Source organism: Piliocolobus tephrosceles, chromosome 6 (genome assembly GCF_002776525.5).
Source record: "Piliocolobus tephrosceles isolate RC106 chromosome 6, ASM277652v3, whole genome shotgun sequence".
Taxonomy (NCBI): domain Eukaryota; kingdom Metazoa; phylum Chordata; class Mammalia; order Primates; family Cercopithecidae; genus Piliocolobus; species Piliocolobus tephrosceles.
Genome location: NC_045439.1, coordinates 78,034,985 through 78,055,571, shown reverse-complemented (window position 1 = coordinate 78,055,571; position 20,587 = coordinate 78,034,985). Strand labels below are relative to the sequence as shown.

Genomic DNA, 20,587 nt, shown 5'->3' with positions numbered 1-20,587 from the left:
ACTCAAAAGAAACACCCAGAAGGGTTGTGAAGAAGGGCACTCACAACTTATTTCAGGATCAAAAATGATCAGGCTAAAACATCCTGAGCTGACAGAGCAGGAACAGACAAGAAGGAAAACACACCTGTTACGGTTACATGCCAAGCCAGTGCACACTAGCAACCTCAGGGTCCCAAAGCAGTAACACAGACTTTAAAACATTCTTTTCTGGTAATCAGTGGGTTAGAAACATCACTTGTCTTTCCTGCCAAATTTAATGCCCAAAGGATCAAATCTTGCTGAACACCTAATTTCTCATAGCTTTAAATATAGGTCTGATTCATTAAATCATACTGTCAAAATTTATCCTACGATAAAATGAAATATTTACATACATCAAAATTATGGGCTTTTAAAATAAAAAGATAAATTCGTTCGGCATCCAAATGTCTGGGTAGCTTAGTAAGTTCATTTGCTTTGAATCCTGTGAAGCTGCAACCCTAGAAAGAGGAAAATAAAACAGGAGAGTAAATATTTCACTCTTCTCAATATAGTAGACTCGTATAACTACAGAAGACCAACATTTAACTATGACTCATTAACATAATTATTTTACTTCTTTTTACTAAATTAACTAAAAATTATATATCCCATCTAAGAAACACCTTCGGCCAGATATGGTGGCTCACACCTGTAATCCCAGCACATGGGGAGGCCAAAGTGGGTGGATCACTTGAGGTCAGGAGTTCGGGACCAGCCTGGACAACATGGTGAAACTCCATCTCTATTAAAAATACAAAAATTAGCTGTGCATGGTGGCATGCACCTGTAATCACAGCTACTTGGGAGGTTGAGGCAGGAGAATCACTTGAACCTGGAAGGCAGAGGTTGCAGTGAGCCAACGTTGTGCCACTGCACTCCAGCCTGGACCACAGAGTGAGGCTCCATTCCCCACACCCCCTGCAAAAAAAAAAAAAAGAAAAACCTTCATATGTTCTGCTTCTCTGAAATTAAAAACCCTGGTACATTCATATGCCATACCTAAAATAAAAACAAAATCATATTTCAGAACTAATTTTGACATAAACTCAAGTGATCAAGAATTTTAGCTAGACTACACACAAGTAAATAAAGACTAGGCAGAAAGAAAAAGCTTCTATACCTGTTTCCAACCCTCTCCTCTGGTACCTCTCTCTATATTTAGAACTATATTTATATTGTTGTAAACATTATTTTAGTCCTACATAATACACTTGATATACAATCTGGCAGAACAGAAATTTTAAGTACCTCTATATTCTTCTCTGTCTCCATTTCATCTGAAAGCTGGAAAACATTTTAAATAAAATCTTTAAAACTCTAAATTAAAGAAATTTTACATTTAGTAAATTTGTTTAGTTAACTAGTATGCATAGATAAATATAGATACATGTGCGTATATATATATTCTACAGAGGCCTAAAATACTGTTGCTGTGTTTAATACCAGAAATTCAAAGATGACCCTTGCCCTCAAACTAGTTATGGTTCAAAAATGGAATCAGATACATACACAAACAAAACAAATAGAGATAAGGACTGTAATAAACAAACTACTTATTACAGTTAGGTTCCTGGGAAATAGACTCTCTGGGGAAGTTTAGTGTTCAGAATGTTTATTGTGAATGCCTTTGGAATCAATGCCTTTGGCAGTCAAGGGAAGAGGCAGGATTGGGCAGATGGAGAAATTAGCTATGATGGAGGCCTAATAGCCACAACTGGCTCGAAGAAGAGTTCTAGAGCTGAAAGTACCGATCATAGTTGTCCTTCATTGGACTGAAATAGCCAAGCCTTTCTGCTCCAACTTGAGCAGTCACTGGATGGTTCCTGGAAAGAAGCTTCCTCAGAAGAGGAAGTTCTCTGGAGGTCAGGAAACCAATGAAGGGACTGACAGTTGAAGGGTGTCCCTTAACAGCACTCTTAGCCCGTAGAGCACAGATCCTTCTTTGAAAGGGAATCTGGGTGGCAAATTTTAATGTCTACTATACTGCTTTATACACATAGATTAGTTTTTGATCATCTAGTCATGTTTACATATATATAAAACATATATAATATATATATATACTATAGACAGACATAGATAGATAGCAAGTTAATTTCCACATTCTTACTTACTCCAATAATAACTAAGCTTACAAGTAAGTTTAACACACACAATACCACATATACACACATATTACACATACACATATTTCAGAAAGGAGATGACATATGACATATAAAACAAATTAGAAAGAATGATGTATTGCTTCCAGAAAGAGGATCATATTATTCTCATTTTTTAAAGTGTACACAAGAATAAGAAAGAGAGACTTTTTAGGAAAAATGAGATCAAATATGATTGGAAAGAAGGCTAGGTGCTTGAAAGTTATAGATCAATAAAGATGGGGTCAGAAATGGGACTATATTAAAATAGGAGGCTTCCGTACAACAAAGGAAACAATTAACAGAGTGATGAGACAACCTGTGTAATGGGAGAAAATGTTTGCAAACCATTTATTTAATAAGAGACTAATATCCAGAATATATTAGTATTCAAGGAACTAGAACAACTCAACAGCAAAAATAAATAACAAATAATACCATCAAAAAGTGGGTAAAGGATCTGAATATACATTTCTCAAAAGAAGACACACTATGAAAAACGTTCAACATCACAAATCATCAGAGAAGTGCAAGTCAAACCCACAATGAAACATCATCTTATCCAAGTTGGAATGGCTATTACCAAAAAACAACAAATGCTAGTAAGGATGAAGAGAAAAGAGAATTCTTATAATACTGTTGGTGGGAATGTAAATTAGTACAGCTATCATGGAAAACAGCACAGAGGTTTCTCAAAAAACTAAAAATAGAACTATCATACAATTAGTCCAGCAATCCTGCTACTCAGTGTCTCTCCAAAAGAGAGGAAATCAAAGGGATACTTGCACTCTCAGGTTTACTGGAACACTATTCACTACAGCTAAGATATAGAACCAACCTAAGTTTCCATCAAAGGATAAATAGATAAAATGTGGCATATATACACAATGGAATATTATGTAGCCATTAAATGAATGAAATCCTGTCATTTGCAGCAATATGGATAAAACTGGAGGTTGTCTGTTAAGTGAAATAAGACAGGCACAGAAAGACAAGTATTATGTGTTCTTACTCATATGTGGGCACTTAAAAAGTTTATCTTGTGGAGGTATAGAGTAGAATGGTGGTTACCAGAGGCTGTGAGAAGGGTGTTGGGGGAGTGGAGGGGATTAAGAGAGGTTGGTTAATGTGTAAAAACATATAGTTATTTAGAATAGTTAAGTTCTACTGTTTGATAGCATAGTAGGGCAACTATAGTTAGCAACAATGTCTTATATATTTCAAAATAGCTATAAAAGAAGGTTTGAAATATTCCTGACACAAAAACGATTCTAAATAACCTGATTTGATCATTATACATTGCATGCATGCATCAAACTATCACATGTACCCTGTAAATGGGTACAATGATTATGTATCAATAAAAAAGATGAAGTCAGATTTAATTAAATGTTAAGGTTAATCTCCAAGGTTTATTCTTCAGGAGGAAAAAAAACAGTGGAAGTTTTCAAGCAGCAGAGTTGCAGTAACAAAAACCATAGTTTTTGGTCATATAACCTGAAAAATGAGACCACAAAAATATAAATACATGTTAAAATTCTGATTGATAAATCCAATAAAACTTTTATATTTAACAAAAAGAATAACTATTAAAACTTTTGTTAGTATAATTTACCTAAAGGCCATTTCAATAGATTTTGAAAAGTCATTTGATAAAATTAAGTAGTCAGAATTTTAAAACTTCTTTGAAAGGAGCATGCCTTGTAAATGTGAGGAAATACAGAAGAACCATTTGGCTGAGCAAGTGCCTAGCTACTAACCAGTATGTTTAAGCACCATCTACTGAATCACATCCCAAACTTCAACACTAAAAATATTGTGCAAATACATTTCCCGATAACACTAACGACAATAATTCAGCTACAAAAAACACCCAAGACAAAGTCTCAGCCCTCGGAAAATATCCAGAAACAAAGTCAACTGACTACACTCAAACTACACCACAGTTAAAGGAACATCAGCCCACACAGATGAAAAAGAATCAGCACAAGAACTCTGGCAATTCAAAAAGCCAAAGCGTCTTTTTCCTCCAAATGTCTGCACTAGTTCCACTAATGGTGCTTAACCAGGTTGAAATGGTTGAAATAACAGGCAAAGAATTCAGAACACGGCTAGAAATAAAGATCATGAAAATTCAGGAGAAACTGAAACCGACTCCAAAGAATCTAAGGATTACAATAAAACAATACAGGAGCTGAAGGTTGAAACGATAATTTTAAGAAAGAACCAAACTGAACTGACAGAGCTGAAAAACACATTACAAGTATTTAATAATACAATCACAAGTATTAACAGCAGAATAGACCAAGCTGAGGAATGAATCTCAGACCTCAAAGATTGCTTCTCAGAAATAACTCAGTCACACAAAAATAAATAAAAAATAATGAACAAAACCTCTGAGAAATATAAGATTATGTGAAGAGATCAAATCTATACTCACTAGTGTTCCTGAAAAAGAGGGAGAGAAAAGGAACTTGTAAAACATATTTCAGGACATCATCCATGATAATTTCCCAAACCTCGTCAGAGAGGCCAACATTTAAATTCAGGAAACAGAGAGAACTCTTGTGAGATACTATACAAGATGACCATCCACAAGACACATAGTTATCAGATTCTCCAAGGCTGACATGAAAGAAAAAATATTAAATGCAGCTAGAAAGAAGGGCAGGTAAACCTACAAAGGGAATCTCACCAGGCTAACAGCAGACTTTTCAGCAAAAATCCTACAAGCCAGAAGAGATTGGGGGCCTATATTCAGTATTCTTTTTTTTTTTTTTTTTTTTTTTTTTTTTTTTTTTTTTTTTTTTTTTGAGACAGAGTTTTGCTCTTGTTGCCCAGGCTGGAGTGCAGTGGCACAATCTTGGCTCACTGCAACCTCCCCCTCTTGGGTTCAAGTGATTCTCCTACCTCAGCCTCCCAAGTAGCTGGGATTATGCACCACCACACCTAGCTAATTTTGTATTTTTAGTAGAGATGGGGTTTCACCATGTTGGTCAGGATGGTCTCAAATTCTTGACCTCACGTCATCCACCTGCCTCGGCCTCTCAAAGTGCTGGATTACAGGCTGAGCCACTGTACCCAGCTGTATTCAGTATTCTTAAAGAAAAGAAATTCCAACTAAGAATTTCCTATCTAGCCAAACTAAGCTTCATAAGTGAAGGAGAAATAAGATCTTTTTCAGATAAGCAAATGTTAAAGGAATTCGTTACCAACACACCTGCCTTGCAAGAGGTCCTTCAGGGAGTGCTAAATACGGAAATCAAAGACTGTTACTAGCCACCAGAAAAACATTATTTAAGTACATACACCAATGACACTAAAAAGCACCCACACAATCAGGTCTGCATAATAACCAACTAACAACAAGACAACAGCCCTAGAGGAACTGTCAGACCTGAACTATACAAGGTCACCTTGCCCAAAAGATGGGGCCAATCCATCTTGGGCACCCCATGGTCTGCTGGTCTCTCCCAGGGCCCCAGCCTGGCTGCACCTGCTTGCAGTACATACACCAGTGACACTATAAAGCAAACACATAAACAAATCTGCATAATAACAAGCTAACATCATGATGACAGGATCAAATCAACACATATCAATACTAACCTTGAATGTAAATGGGGGCTAAATGCCCCCATTAAAAGGCACAGAGTGGAAAGCTGGATAAAGAACCAAGATGCATTAGTATGCTATCTTCAAGAGACCCATCTTGCATGCAATGACACACACAGGCTCAAAGTAAAGAAATGGAGAAAAATTTACCAAGAAACTGAGAAACAGAAAAAAGCAGGAGTTGCAATCCTAATTTCAGACAAAACAGACTTTAAACCAAAAATATCAAAAAAGACAAGGGAATTACATAACAGTAAAAGTCTCAATTCAACAAGACCTAACTATCCTAAATATGTATGCACCCAAAACAGGAACAACCAGATTCATAAAGCAAGCTCTTAGAGACCTTCAAAGAGACTTAAACTCCCATACAGTAATACTGGAAGACTTTTAACAGCCCACTGACAGTATTAGGACAGAGCACTGAGGCAGAAAATTAACAAAGGTATTCAGGACCTAAACCCAGCACTGGGTCAAATGGACCTGGTAGACATCTACAGAACTCACCACTCCAAAATAATAGAATACACATTCTCATTGCCCACATGGGAAATACTCTAAAATCGATCACATAATTGGAAGTAAAACACTCCTCAGCAAATGCAAAAGAACTGAATTCATGACAGTCTCTTGAACTATACAGCAATCAAATTAGAAATCAAGACTAAGAAATTCACTCAAAACCATACAATTACATGGAAATTGAATAACCTGCTACTGAAGGACTTTTAGGGAAAAAAAAAATGGAATTAAGGCAGAAATCAAGAAGTCCTTTGAAACTAATGAGAACAAAGATATAACATACCAGAATCTCTGGGACACAGCTAAGGCAGTGTTAAGAGGGAAATTTATATCACTAAATGCTGACATCGAAAAGTCAAAAAAGATCCGAAGTTAACAACCTAACATCACAACTAAAAAAACCAGGGAACCAAAAGAAAACCAACCCCAAAGCTAGTAGAAGACAAAAAATAACCAAAATCAGAGTTGAGCTGAAGGAGACTGAGGCACAAAAAAACATTAAAAAGATCAACGAATCCAGGACAACTCCTGTTTTTTTTTTTTTTTTTTTAATTAACAAAATAGACTGCTAGCTAGACTAATAAAGAGGAAAAGAGAGAAGAATCAAATAAACACAATCAGAAATGATAAGGGAATAGGAGGTCAGAACAAAGGTTTACAGATCATAAAGACCTTGCTGATAAAACAGGTTGCAGTAAAGGAGGCAGCCAAAACCCACCAAAACCAAAATGGCAATGAGAGTGACCAACCTCAAGTCATCCTCACTGCTACACTCCCACCAGTGCCATCACAGTTTACAAATGACATGGCAATGTCAGGAAGTTACCCTTTTTGGTCTAAAAAGGGGAGGCTTGAATAATCCACCCCTTGTTTAGCATATCATCAAAAATAACCATAAAAATGGGCAACCAGCAGTCCTTTGGGCTGCTCTGCCTATGGAGTAGTCATTTTTTCATCCCTTTATTTTTTAAATAAACTTGCTTTCAATTTGCAAAAAAATAAAAAAGAAATGATAAGGGGGATATCACCACTGACCCCACAGAAATAGAACCATCAGAGACTACTATAAATGCCTCCGTGCACATAAACTAGAAAATCTGGAAGAAACTGATAACCCTCCCAAGACTGAGCCAAAAAGAAACTGAATCCCTGAACAGACCAATAATGAGGTCTGAAATTGAATCAGTAATAAATAGCCTATCAACCTATTAAAGCCAGGACCAGAAAGATTCACAACTGAATTCTACCAGATTTACAAAGAAGAGCTGATACCATACCTGCTGAAACTATTCCAAAAAATTAAGGAAGAAGGACTCCTCCCTAACTTATTCTATGAGGCCAGCATCATCCTATTACTAAAACCGGGCAGAGATACAACAAAAAAAGAGAACTACAGGCCAATATTCTTGATGAACATTGATGTGAAAATCGTCAACAAAATACTGGCAAATTGAATCCAGCAGTACATCAAAAAGCCTATCCACCACAATCAAGAAGGCTTTATCCTTGGGATGCAAAGTTGGATCAACATATGCAAATCAATAAATGTGATTCATTACGTAAATAAAACTAAAATAAAAAACTACATGATTACCTCAATAGATGCAGAAAAGGCTTTCAATAAAATTCAACACCCTTTCATGTGAAAAACTCTCATTAAACTATATATTGAAGGTACATACCTCAAAATAATAATAGCCATCTATGAGAAACTTACAGCCAATGTCATAATAAATGGGCAAAAGCTGGAAGCATTCCCCTTGAAAACCGGCACAAGACAAGGATGCCCTCTCTCACCACTTCTATTGAACATAGTATTGGAAGCCCTAGTCAGAGCTATCAGGCAACAGAAAGAAAGGAAGGAAGGAAGTCCAAATAGAAATAGAAAGGAAGTCACACTACCCTGTTTTCAGATGACATGATCCTATACCTAGAAAACCCCATAGTCTCAAAGGCTCCTTAAGCTGATAAACAACTTCAGCGAAGTCTCAGGATACAAAATTAATGTATAAAAATCACTAGTACTCCTACATAACAACAACAGTCAAGCCAAGAGCCAAATCAGAAACACAATCCCATTCACGATTGCCACAGACACACAAAAATATCTAGGAATACTGCTTACCAGGGAGGTGAAAGATCTCTACAAGAACTACGAAACACTTCTCAAAGAAATCAGAGATGACACAAACAAATGGAAAAACATTCCATGCTTATGAACAGGAAGAATCAGTATCGTTAAAATGACCACACTGCCCAAAGCAATTTGTAGATTCAATGCCATTCCTATTAAACTACCAATCACATTCTTCACAGAACTAGAAAAGGCTATTTTTAAATTCATATGGAACCAAAAAAAGAGCTCAAATACCCAAGACAATCCTAAGCAAAAACAACAAAGCTGTTCATGCTACTTAACTTCAAACTATTATAAACTACAGGGCTACAGCCACCCAAACAGCATGGAACTGGTACAAAAACAGACACATAGACCGATGGAACAGAATAAAGAACCCATAAATAAGGCCACATATCTACAACTATCTGATCTTTGACAAAGCCGACAAAAACCAGCAATGGGAAAAGGACTCTCTATTCAATAAATAGTGCTGGGATAACTGGCTAGCCATATGCAGAAGATTGAAACTGAACCCTTTCCTTGCACCTTATACACCCAAAACTATGAAAACCCTGGAAGACAACCTAGGTCATACCATTCTGGACATAGGTATGGGCAAAGATTTCATGACAAAGATGCCAAATGCAATCGCAACAAAAGCAAAAATTGACAAATAGGATCCAATTGAACTAAAGAGCTTTTGCATAGCAAAATAAATTACCAACAGAGTAAACAACCAACCTACAGAATGGGAGAAAATATTTTCAAACTACGCATCTTACAAAGGTTTAATATCCAAAACTCATATGGAACTTAACAAGAAAAAAGCACATAACCCCATTAAAAAGTGGGCAAAAGGCATGAACTAACAACTTTCAAAAGAAAACATATATGCAGCAAACAAACATGAAAAAAGCTCGACATCACTGATCATTAGAGAAGTGCAAGTCAAAACCACAATGAGATACCATCTCGCACCCGTCAGAATAACTATTATTAAAAAGTCAAAAAATAACAGAAGCTGACGAGGTTGTAGAGAGAAGGGAATGCTTATAATACACAGCTCGTGGGAATATAAATTAGTTCAGCCACTGTGGGAAGCAGTTTGATGATTTTTGAAAGAAAAGGAATATATATCATTCTACCATAAAGACACATGCAAATATATGTTCACTGCAGCACTATTCACAATAGCAAAAGCATGGAATCAACCCAAATGTCTATCAGTGGTTGACGGCATAAAGAAAATGTGGTATATAGACACCATGGAATACTATGCAGCCGTAAGAAACAACAAGATCATGTCCTTTGCAGGTATATGGATCCAGCTGGAGGCCATTATCCTTAGCAAACTAATGCAGGAACAGAAAAACAAATACTGCATGCTCTCACTTATAAGTGGGAGCTAAATTATGAGAACACATGAACTCATAGAGGGGAACAACAGACACTGAGGCCTATCGAAGGGTGGATGGCAGGAGGAGGCAGAAAATCAGGAAAAATAACTAATGGACACTAAGTTTAACACCTGGGTGACAAAATAATCTGTATAACAAACCCACATGTCACAAGTTTATTTATATAACAAACCTGCACATGTACTCCTGAACTGAAAATAAAAGTTTAAATTTTAAAAATAAAGCATTAAATGAGATGGCTAGACCAATGGTGACACACAGTTTTTCTAGCTCTAACATTATATAAATTTAGAACATATTTTTAAAAAGACTAAGTATCTGAAAGTAATTCAAAAGACTTGCCATTTTTATCAAAATCTCGAAGATTTTTAAAATTGTCAAAGTAATCTAAAGGTCATCAAAAAATTAATTTTCTAAAAGAAGAGGGCTGAAAGGGGACCTGCACTACTAAGTATGTTATAAATTATTAAATAACCAAAAAATGGAACAGTATACCTTGAAATAAGTCTTCAAATAACTTGTAGTTATGTTAAGATGCCAATACTCAATAATACTGAGTATGAAAAGAAGGTAAGCACAGCTATCTTTAAAATATAGAGATAGATGATAGATTGGTAACAGTAGACTAAAAGGACATTTACAAAAATGTTATCAGTGCTCATCTGTGGAAATGTAGTGTTTATATTTTCTGTGAAAATCCAATTTTCAAAGATGATAAAAACATAGATACCATACCATTATGTTTTTTTTCTTATGGTACTTCTTTAGAAATTCCCCATATCTTTCCAATTTTCTATAAGAACCTTTAAGAAAATAAGAATTCACATTATATTATATATATGTACCTCCTCTAAAAATAAAATTTTAAATACTTTAAGTAAATGATATACAAAATTATTCAATGAAATCAACTAGCAATTTTGATAAGCATATGTTAATACACACTGTTAGTTGAATTAATAATTGGAATTATTATATAAAGTATATCTTGTTTCCTTTTTCTGAAATATCATGTTCCAACTAACATGTCTGTGGCACTTACTCCTATGTCTAAAGTTTTACGTCAATCCGTCTCTCCTAAAAAAGTCCACATTTTTCAAATAGCTCAGCCACTTACACTTGGTTGTTTCATGGTCACCTTAATTTCAATAAAGTGCAGTACTGTAGATCATGGTCCAGTGAGACAATATGGGGGGCTCTGAAGTCAGATAACTTAGACAGACTTGAATCCAAGTTCTGATATCTACATATTGAGGACAATATGTATATAAAACATTACCTTTTTTAAAAAACAGGAGGAAGATATAAAAGGATATGTTCATACTTTACTTGTGGATTTTTATTTCATTATGAGATGAATTTATATGCACACACGGGTGTCTGTGTGTATGTGTGTATACAAGATATATACATGTTTGTGTATTTATATATACATACACAGAAGCTATATATAACTTTTATACATTAAAAAATATAAAAATTTAAAAATGTACAATTTAAACACGAAAATTTAAAAAGTTAATTTTGAAGTGTATTTAAACACATCTTCAGAATTACACAAATCTAAGTCCAAAAAAGAATATTAAATACCAAAATAACATAATGAATCTAATTTGATATCTAAAACTACTTTATAAGTACAATTGGTATCATTTTCAAGACATCTATATGACAAATTTGCCCATTAAATCAAGAATAAGACAAGAATAAGTATTTAAAACTATTCTGGAAATGTTCATACAATTAGATAAGAAAAATGTTGTACAAATATCGAAAAGTAAAAATTATCATTACTTGCTGTATGCTTTGTCATTCATTCAGTTATTCCATAGTGAATACCAGCGACTCCTACAAACTAGCCTGCGAGCTCATATAGGCTAACTATCACTCCTTTTACTTTCAGTTTTAGATATTTCTGTTCTATCCTGACCCTTGCTGATATGTTTGTTTCCAGTAAGAATATTAGTTGATGCAATCTTGCTCTCCTGTTTTTGTAATACTCTGTACCTCTACTTCAATTTAACAAAAGCTTAACAGTTTAACAACTGTTTTAAGGCTTTTAGTAATACTTCCTTTGAAACCACATATTTATGTTCAACTAAAAAAATCTGTATTGAACCATTTTGAAACGAAGAGGTTTTAAAATAAAATATTTTTAAAATTTATTTTATACCTTAGAATTTCATTATTTATGAGATTACACACAAACATACACACACAGACAGCTGACCAACCATTACTTTACTAATACAAAAAATAAGGACTGGCCAGGTGCACTGGCTTATGCTTGTAATTCCAACACTTTTGGAGGGTGACTCAGGAGGATCACTTTAGGCCAAGATTCGGAGACCAGCCTGGGAAACATAGTGAGACTCCATTTCTATAAAAGATAAAAATAAATAAGGCTCACTTGTCTCAGAAATCATGCTTTTCCACTTAAATATTTTAGAGGTGTGGTTTTGCAAAATAAGTGAATATTCCTTTAATTTTGATTCCATGATCAAAAGTGCTTCAAATATTCGAGGAACATTTTCCCATAGGTGTGTATAAATTGAAACAAATGAACTATCTTCTTTTATTTTTTTCAGAGTGCATGACCATTCATCGTCATCTCTAAAATGGATTTCCCTTGGCCAATAATCCTGCAAAAAATGTGAAAGAGAGAATACAGCTTAAGTCATTTTTAATGAATTAAAATAATAAGAGTTCAAAACCAATGAGCTATAATTGAGATTTTATTCCACAGAATTGTTTTTAAATTACTTTTTAAAAATTTGAAACAATCACAAACATCATAAAAGTTACAAGTGCTTTACTAAAACTATTTTCCTAAATCATTTCAGAATAATTTGCTTATATGATAGCCCATCATCCTTTAAAACTTCAATGTATAGTTCCAAAAACCAAAAACACTCTCCTACATAATAAATGCAACCATTAAAATCAGGAAATTGGCACTGATACATTATTTATATTTAATACAAAGACTCTATTCAAATTTCAGTGGAGCCAATTATGCCCTTTATAGCAAAAGAATCTAGTTCAGAATAAAAATGTTAGGTTTTGACTTCATGTCTCTTTGGTCCCTTTCAGTCTACGCCTGTTCCATAGTATCTGTGGGGATGCGAAGGGGGAAGATTAGAAGAGATAATTTTAATTTATTTTCATTTTTTTCTAGTTTTATTAAAGCATAAAATTTTAAATATTTATAGTGCACAATGTGAAGCTTTGATAGATGTATTAACTGTGCAATGATTGCCAAAAAGGTAATTAACATATCCATCACCTCGCACAGTTAACATGTGTGTTGAGAACATTTAAGATCCACTCTTTTAGCAATTTTCAAGTACACAATACACTATTATTAACTATGATGATGATGATGACCAACAGATTCCCAGAATTTATCTATTCTGTCTGAAACTTTGCACCCTTTAATCCATTTCTCCTTTTCTTTCACAAGCCCCAGTAAGACTCCATTCTACTTTCTGCTCCTATGAGTTCCATTTTTATACATTCCACTTATAAGTGAGATCATGCCACAGTTTCCTTTTGGTGCCTGGCTTATTTTTTACAAAGCATCCTGTCCTCCAAGCTCATCTACATTGTCAAAAATAGAGACAGACTCCCTCCCTCCCTCCCTCCCTTCCTTCCTGATGGAGTCTTGTTCTGTTGCCCAAGTTGGAGTGCAGTGGCATGATCTCGGCTCATCACAACCTCCACCTCCCAGGTTCAAGCGATTCTCCTGTCTCAGCCTCCCAAGTAGCTGGGATTACAGGCATGCACCACCATGCCCAACTAATTTTTATATTTTTTAAAAGAGATACGGTTTTGCTATGTTGGCCAGGCTGGTCTCAAACTCCAGACCTCATGATCCGCTCGCCTTGGCCTCCAAAGTGCTGGGATTAGAGGCATAAGCCACCGCGCCCAGCCTCTTTCTTAAGGCTGAATAATATTCTAATATTCTACTGTGTGTATAATATGTGTGCATGTATACACACACACACACCCACAAAGAAAATGTGTTTTACGTATATATAGCCACACATACAACACATTTTCTTTTTCCATTCTTATGTTGAAAAGCACTTAGGTTGATTCCGTATCTGGGATATTGTGAATAATGCTGTAATGACCATCAGGGTGCAGACATCTCTTTGACATATTCATATCATCCCCTTTGAATGTTACCTTAGAAATGAGATTGCTAGATCACGTGGTAGCTCTATTATAATTTTTTGAGGAATATCCTTATGGTTTTTCATAACGGCTGTATTAATTTACATTCCCATCGGCAGTTTTCAAATGTTCCATTCTCTACATTTTTGTCAAATCTAGTTATTTTTTGTTTTTTTCATAACAGCCATTCTAACAGGTGTGAGGTGATGTCTCACTGTGCTTTTAATTTGTATTTGCCAGATAACTAATGATGTTGATCATCTTTTCACATTGCTGTTGGCTGTTTCGATGTCTTCTTTTAAGAAATGTCTATTCCAGTCCTTTGCCCATTTTTAAATCAGGTTATTAGTTTTGTTGCTACAGAGTTGAGTCCCATTACATATTTTGGGCATTAAGCCCTTATTAGATCTATGGTTTTCAAATATTTTCACCCATTCTACAGGTTGTCTCTCTCACTCTTGATTGTTTCCCTTGCTGGGCAGAAATTTTTAGTTTGATATTATCCCATTTATTTATTTTTGCCTGTGCTTTTGGTTTCACATCCAAAAATTCACTGTACAGACCAATGTTATGGAGTTTTTCCCCTATGTTTTCTTCTAGTAGTTTTACAGTTTTGGTTTTACATTTAAATCTTTAATCCATGTTGCATTGATTTTTGTATATTATGTGAGATAAGGGTTCAATCTGATTCTTCTGCGTGTGGATACTCAGTTGTCCCAACAAAATTTACTGAAGAGACTATCATGTCTCCATTGTGCATTCTTGACACTGCTGTAAAAAATCAATTGACTGTAAATGTGTGGACTTATTTCTGAGTTCTGTATTCAGTTTTATTATTATACATGTCTGTTTTTATGTCATTACCATGTTGCCTTGATTACTATAACTTTGTAGTATATTTTATAAGTGAGGGTCGAGTGAGGTGGCTCATGTCTGTAATTTCAGCACTTTGGGAGGCTGACGTGGGTAAATCACTTGAGTACAGGAATTCAAGACCAGCCTGGGCAACACAGAGAAACCCTGTCTCTAAAATATACAAAAAAACTTGGCCAGGCATGGTGGCACATGCCTGTAGTCCCAGCTACTAGGGAGGATGAGGTGGGAGGATTGTTTGAATCCAGGAATTTGAGGCTGCAGTGAACCATGATCACACCACTACACCCCAGCCTGGGTGACAGAATAAAAAAAAAAGTCAGGTAGTGATATCTCCAGTTTTGTTACTTTTTTTTCTTTTCTTTTTTTTTTTTTGTGAGACGAAGTGTTGCTCTGTTGCCCAGGCTGGAGTACAGCAGAGCAATCTCAGTTCACTGCAAGCCCCATCTCCCAGGTTCACGCCATTCTTCTGCCTCAGCCTCCCAAGTACCAGCTTTGTTCCTTTTTATTCAAGATTGATTTGGCAATTACAAATCTTTGGGTTCCACACAAATTTTAGAATTTTTTTTCTATGTTTGTGAAAAAGGCCATTAAAATTTTGATAAAAATTGCACTAAATATGTAGGTCACATTGGGTAGTAGACATTTTGACAATATTAATTCATCTAATCCATAAACACAAGATACTTTTCCATTTACTTGTCTTATCTTCAATTTCTTGTTTTTAATACTTTAAAGTTTTAGGGTACATGTGCATAATGTGCAGGTTTGTAACATAGGTGTACATGTGCTATGCTGGTTTGCTGCACCCATCAACTCGTCATTTACCTTAGGTATTTCTCATAATGCTATCCCTCCCCCAGGCTCCTACCCACTGATAGGCCCCAGTGTGTGATGTTCCCTGCCCTGTGTCCAAGTTTTCTCATTGTTTAATTCCCACCTATGAGTGAGAACATGTGGTGCCTGGTTTTCTGTCCTTGTGATAGTTTGCTGAGAATAATGGTTTCCAGCTTCACCCATGTCCCTGCAAAGGACATGAACTCATCCTTTTTTATGGCTACACAGTATTTCATGGTGTATATGTGCCACATTTTCTTAATCCAATCTATCATTGATGGACATTTGGGTTGCTTCCAAGTCTTTGCTATTGGGAATAGTGCTGCAATAAACACACGTGTGCATGTGTCTTTATAGTAGCATGATTTATAATCCTTTGGGTATATACCCAGTAATGGGATGGCTGGGTCAAATGGTATTTCTAGTTCTAGACCATTGAGGAATCGCCACACTGTCTTCCACAATGGTTGAACTAATTTACACTCCCACCAACAGTGTAAAAGTGTTCTTATTTCTCCACATACTCTCCAGCATCTGTTGTTTTCTGACTTTTTAATGATTGCCATTCTAACGGGAATGAGATGGTATCTCATTGTGGTTTTGATTTGCATTTCTCTGACGATCAGTGATGATGAGCATTTTTTCATCTGTCTGTTGCCTGCATAAATGTCTTCTTTTGAGAAGTGCCTGCTCATATCCTTTGCCCACTTTTTGATGGGGTTGTTTTTTTCTTGTAAATTTGTTTAAGTTATTTGTAGATTCTGGATATTAGCCCTTTGTCAGATGAGTAGATCGTAAAAATTTTCTTCCATCTGTAGGTTGCCTGTTCACTGTAATGATAGTTTCTTTTGCTGTGCAGAAGCTCTTTAGTTTTAAAGTAGATCCCATTTGTCTATTTTGGCTTTTGTTGCCATTGCTTTTGGTGTTTTAGCCATTAAGTCTTTGCCCATGCCTATGTCCTGAATGGTATTGCCTAGGTTTTCTTCTAGGGTTTTTATGATTTTAGGCCTTACATTTAAGTCTTTAATAAAAATTGAGTAAATTTTTGTATAAAGTGTAAGGAAGGGATCCCATTTCAGCTTTCTACATATGGCTAGCCAGTTTTCCCAGCACCACTTATTGAATAAGAAATCCTTTCCCCATTTCTTGTTTTTGTTGGGTTTGTCAAAGATCAGATGGTTGTAGGTGGGTGGTGTTATTTCTGAGGCCTCTGTTCTGTTTCATTGGTCTATATATCTGTTTTGGTACCAGTACCATGCTGTTTTGGTTACTGTAGCCTTGCAGTATAGTTTGAAGTCAGGGAGAGGGATACCTCCAGCTTTGTTCTTTTTGCTTAGGATTGTCTTGGCTATGTGGGCTCTTTTTCGGTTCCACATGAACTTTAAGGTAGTTTTTTTCCAATTCTTTGAAGAAAGTCAGTGGTAGCTTGATGGGGAAGGCACTGAATCTATAAATTACCTTGGGCAGTATGGCCATTTCACAATATTGACTCTTCCTATCAATGAACATGGAATATGCTTCCATTTGTTTGCATCCTCTTTTATTTCATTGAGCAGTGGTTTGTGGTTCTCCTTGAAGAGTTCCTTCACATCCCTTGTAAGTTGGATTCCTAGGTATTTTATTCTCTTTGTAGCAATTGTGAATGAGAGTTCACCCATGATTTGATTCTCTGTTTGTCTGTTATTGGTGTGTAGGAATGCTTGTGATTTCTGCACATTGATTTTGTATCATGAGACTTTGCTGAAGTTGCTTATCAGCTTAAGGCGATTTGGTGCTGAGACAATGGGGTTGTCTAAATATACAATCATGTCATCTGCAAACAGAGACAATTTGACTTCCTCTCTTCCTATTTGAACACCCTTTATTTCTTTCTCTTGCCTGATTGCCCTGGCCAGAACTTTCAACACTATGTTGAATAGGAGTGGTGAGAGAGGGCATCCTTGTCTTCTGCTGGTTTTCAAAGGGAATGCTTCCAGTTTTTGCCCATTCAGTATAATACTGGTTGTGGGTTTGTCATAAATAGCTCTTATTATTTTGAGATACATTCCATCAATACCTAGTTTGTTGAGAGTTTTTAGCATGAAGGGCTGTTGAATTTTGTTGAAGGCCTTTTCTGCATCTGTTGAGATAATCATGTGGTTTTTGTCATTGATTCTGCTTATGTGATGGATTACATTTATTAACCAGCCTTGCATCCCAGGGATGAAACCAACTTGATTGTGGTGGATATGCTTTTTGATGTACTGCTGGATTCAGACTGCCAGTATTTTATTGAGGATTTTTGCATTGATGTTCATCAGGGATATTGGCCTAAAATTCTCTTTTTGTGTGTGTGTGTCTGCCAGGCTTTGGTATCAGGATGATGCTGGTCTCATAAAATGAGTTAGGGAGGATTCCCTTATAGTTTCAGAAGGAATGGTACCAGTTCCTTTTTGTACCTCTGGTGAATTCGGCTGTGAATCCCTCTGGTCCTAGACTTTTTTTGGTTGGTAGGCTGTTAATTATTGCCTCAATTTCAGAGCCTGTTATTGGTCTGTTCAGACATTCAACTTCTTCCTGGTTTAGTCTTGGGAGGATGTATGTGTCCAGGAATGTATCCATTTCTTCTAGATTTTCTAGTTTATTTGCATAGAGGTGTTTATAGTATTCTCTGATGGCAGTTTTCATTTCTGTGGGATTGGTGGTGTTATCCCCTTTATTATTTTTTATTGTGTCTATTTGATTCTTCTCTCTTTTCTTCTTTATTAGTCTTGCTAGCAGTCTATCAATTTTGTTTATCTTTTCAAAAAACCAGCTCCTGATTTTTGAAGGGTGTTTTGTGTCTCTGTCTCCTTCATTTCTGCTCTGATCTTAGTTATTTCTTGCCTCCTGCTAGCTTTTGAATTTGTTTTTTCTTGCTTCTCTAGTTCTTTTAATCGTGATGTTAGGGTGTTGATTTTATATCTTTCCTGCTTTCTCTTGTGGGCATTTAGTGCTATAAATTTCCCTCTATGCACTGCTTTAAATGTGTTCCAGAGATTCTGGTACATTGTGTCTTTCTCATTGGTTTCAAAGAACATCTTTTTTTCTGCCTTTATTTCGTTACTTACCCAGTAGTTTATTCGGGAGTAGGTTGTTCAGTTTCCATGTAGTCATGTGGTTTTGAGTGAGTTTCTTAATCCTGAGTTCTAATTTGATTGCACTGTGGTCTGAGAGACAGTTTGTTGTGATTTCTATTCTTTTACATTTGCTGCGGAGTGCTTTACTTCCAATTATGTGGTCAATTTTAGAATCAATGCGACATGGTACTGAGAAGAATGTATATTTTGTTGATTTGGGGTGAAGAGTTCTGTAGATGTCTATTAGGTCTGCTTGGTGTAGAGATGAGTTCAAGTCCTGGATATCCTCGTTAACCTTCTCTCTTGTTGATCTGTCTAATATTGACAGTGAGGTGTTAAAGTCTCCTATTATTATTGTGTGGGAGTCTAAGTCTCCTTGTAGGTCTCTAAGGACTTGCTTTATGAATCTGGGTGCTCCTGTATTGGGTGCATATATATATTTAGGATAGTTAGCTCCTCTTGTTGAATTTATCTCTTTGCCATTATGTAATGGCCTTCTTTGTGTCTTTTGATCTTTGATGGTTTAAAATCTGTTTTATCAGAGACTAGAATTGCAACCCCTGATTTTTTTTTTGCTTTCCATTTGCTTGGTAGATCTTCCTCCATCCCTTTATTTTGAGGCTACATGTGTCTCTGCACATGAGATGGGTCTCCTGAATATAGCACACTGATGGGTCTTGACTCTTTACCCAGTTTACCAGTCTGTGTCTTTTAATTGGGGCATTTAGCACATTTACATTTAAGGTTAACATTGTTATGGGTGAATTTGATACTGTCCTTATGATGTTAGCTGGTTATTTTACTCATTAATTGACGCAGTTTCTTCATGGCATCGATGGTCTTTACAATTTGGCATGCTTTTGCAGTGGTTGGTACTGGTTGTTCCTTTCCATGTTTAGTGCTTCCTTCAGGAGCTCTTGTAAGGCAGGCCTAGGAGTGACAAAATATCTCAGCATTTACTTGTCTGTAAAGGATTTTATTTCTCCTTCACTTATGAAGCTTAGTTTGGCTGGATATGAAATTCTGGGTGAAAATTCTTTTCTTTAAGAATATTGAATATTGGCCCCCTCTCTCTTCTGGCTTGTAGGGTTTCTGATGAGAGATCCGCTGTTAGTCTGATGGGTTTTTCTTTGTGGGTAACCCAACCTTTCTCACTGGCTGCTCTTAACAATTTTTCCTTCATTTCAACCTTGGTGAACCTGATGATTACGTTTCTTGGGGTTACTCTTCTCGAGGAGTATCTTTGTGGTGTTCTCTTTATTTGCTGGATTTGAATGTTGGTCTGCCTTGCTAGGTTGGGGAAGTTCTCCTGGGTAATATGCTGAAGAATGTTTTCCAACTTGGTTCCATTCTCCCTGTCACCTTCAGGTACACCAATCAAACGCAGATTTGGTCTCTTCACATAGTCCCATATTTCTTGAAAGTTTTGTTCATTTCTTTTTACTCTTTTTTCTCTGATCTTGTCTTCTCTTTATTTCATTAATTTGATCTTCAATCACTGATATCCTTTCTTCCACTTGATCGAATTGGCTATTGAAGCTTGCGCATGTGTCATGAAGTTCTTGTGCCAATGTTTTTCGCTCCATCAGGTTATTTAAGGCCTTCTCTACACTGTTTATTATAGTTAGCTATTCATCTTTTTTCAAGGTTTTTAGCTTCCTTGAGATGGGTTAGAATATGTTTCTTTAGCTCAGAGAAGTTTGTTATTACCGATCTTCTAAAGCCTACTTCTGTCAACTCATCAAAGTCATTCTTCATCCA

The 20,587-nt window shown here is 35.9% G+C and overlaps 1 protein-coding gene across 1 annotated transcript in view; it reads right to left on the bottom strand.

Annotated features, from left to right (window-relative positions):
• The window catches only part of FAM227B (family with sequence similarity 227 member B), a 295,156-nt gene that overhangs the window by 245,796 nt on the left and 28,773 nt on the right, over positions 1–20,587 (bottom strand). Inside the window, exons 6-9 of the mRNA XM_023227241.1 lie at positions 12,250–12,481; positions 10,575–10,642; positions 1,270–1,305; positions 375–479 (exon numbers count right to left, since the gene is read on the bottom strand). Coding sequence (XP_023083009.1) covers positions 375–479; positions 1,270–1,305; positions 10,575–10,642; positions 12,250–12,481 — 441 coding nt within the window. The remainder of the gene's footprint in view (positions 1–374; positions 480–1,269; positions 1,306–10,574; positions 10,643–12,249; positions 12,482–20,587) is intronic.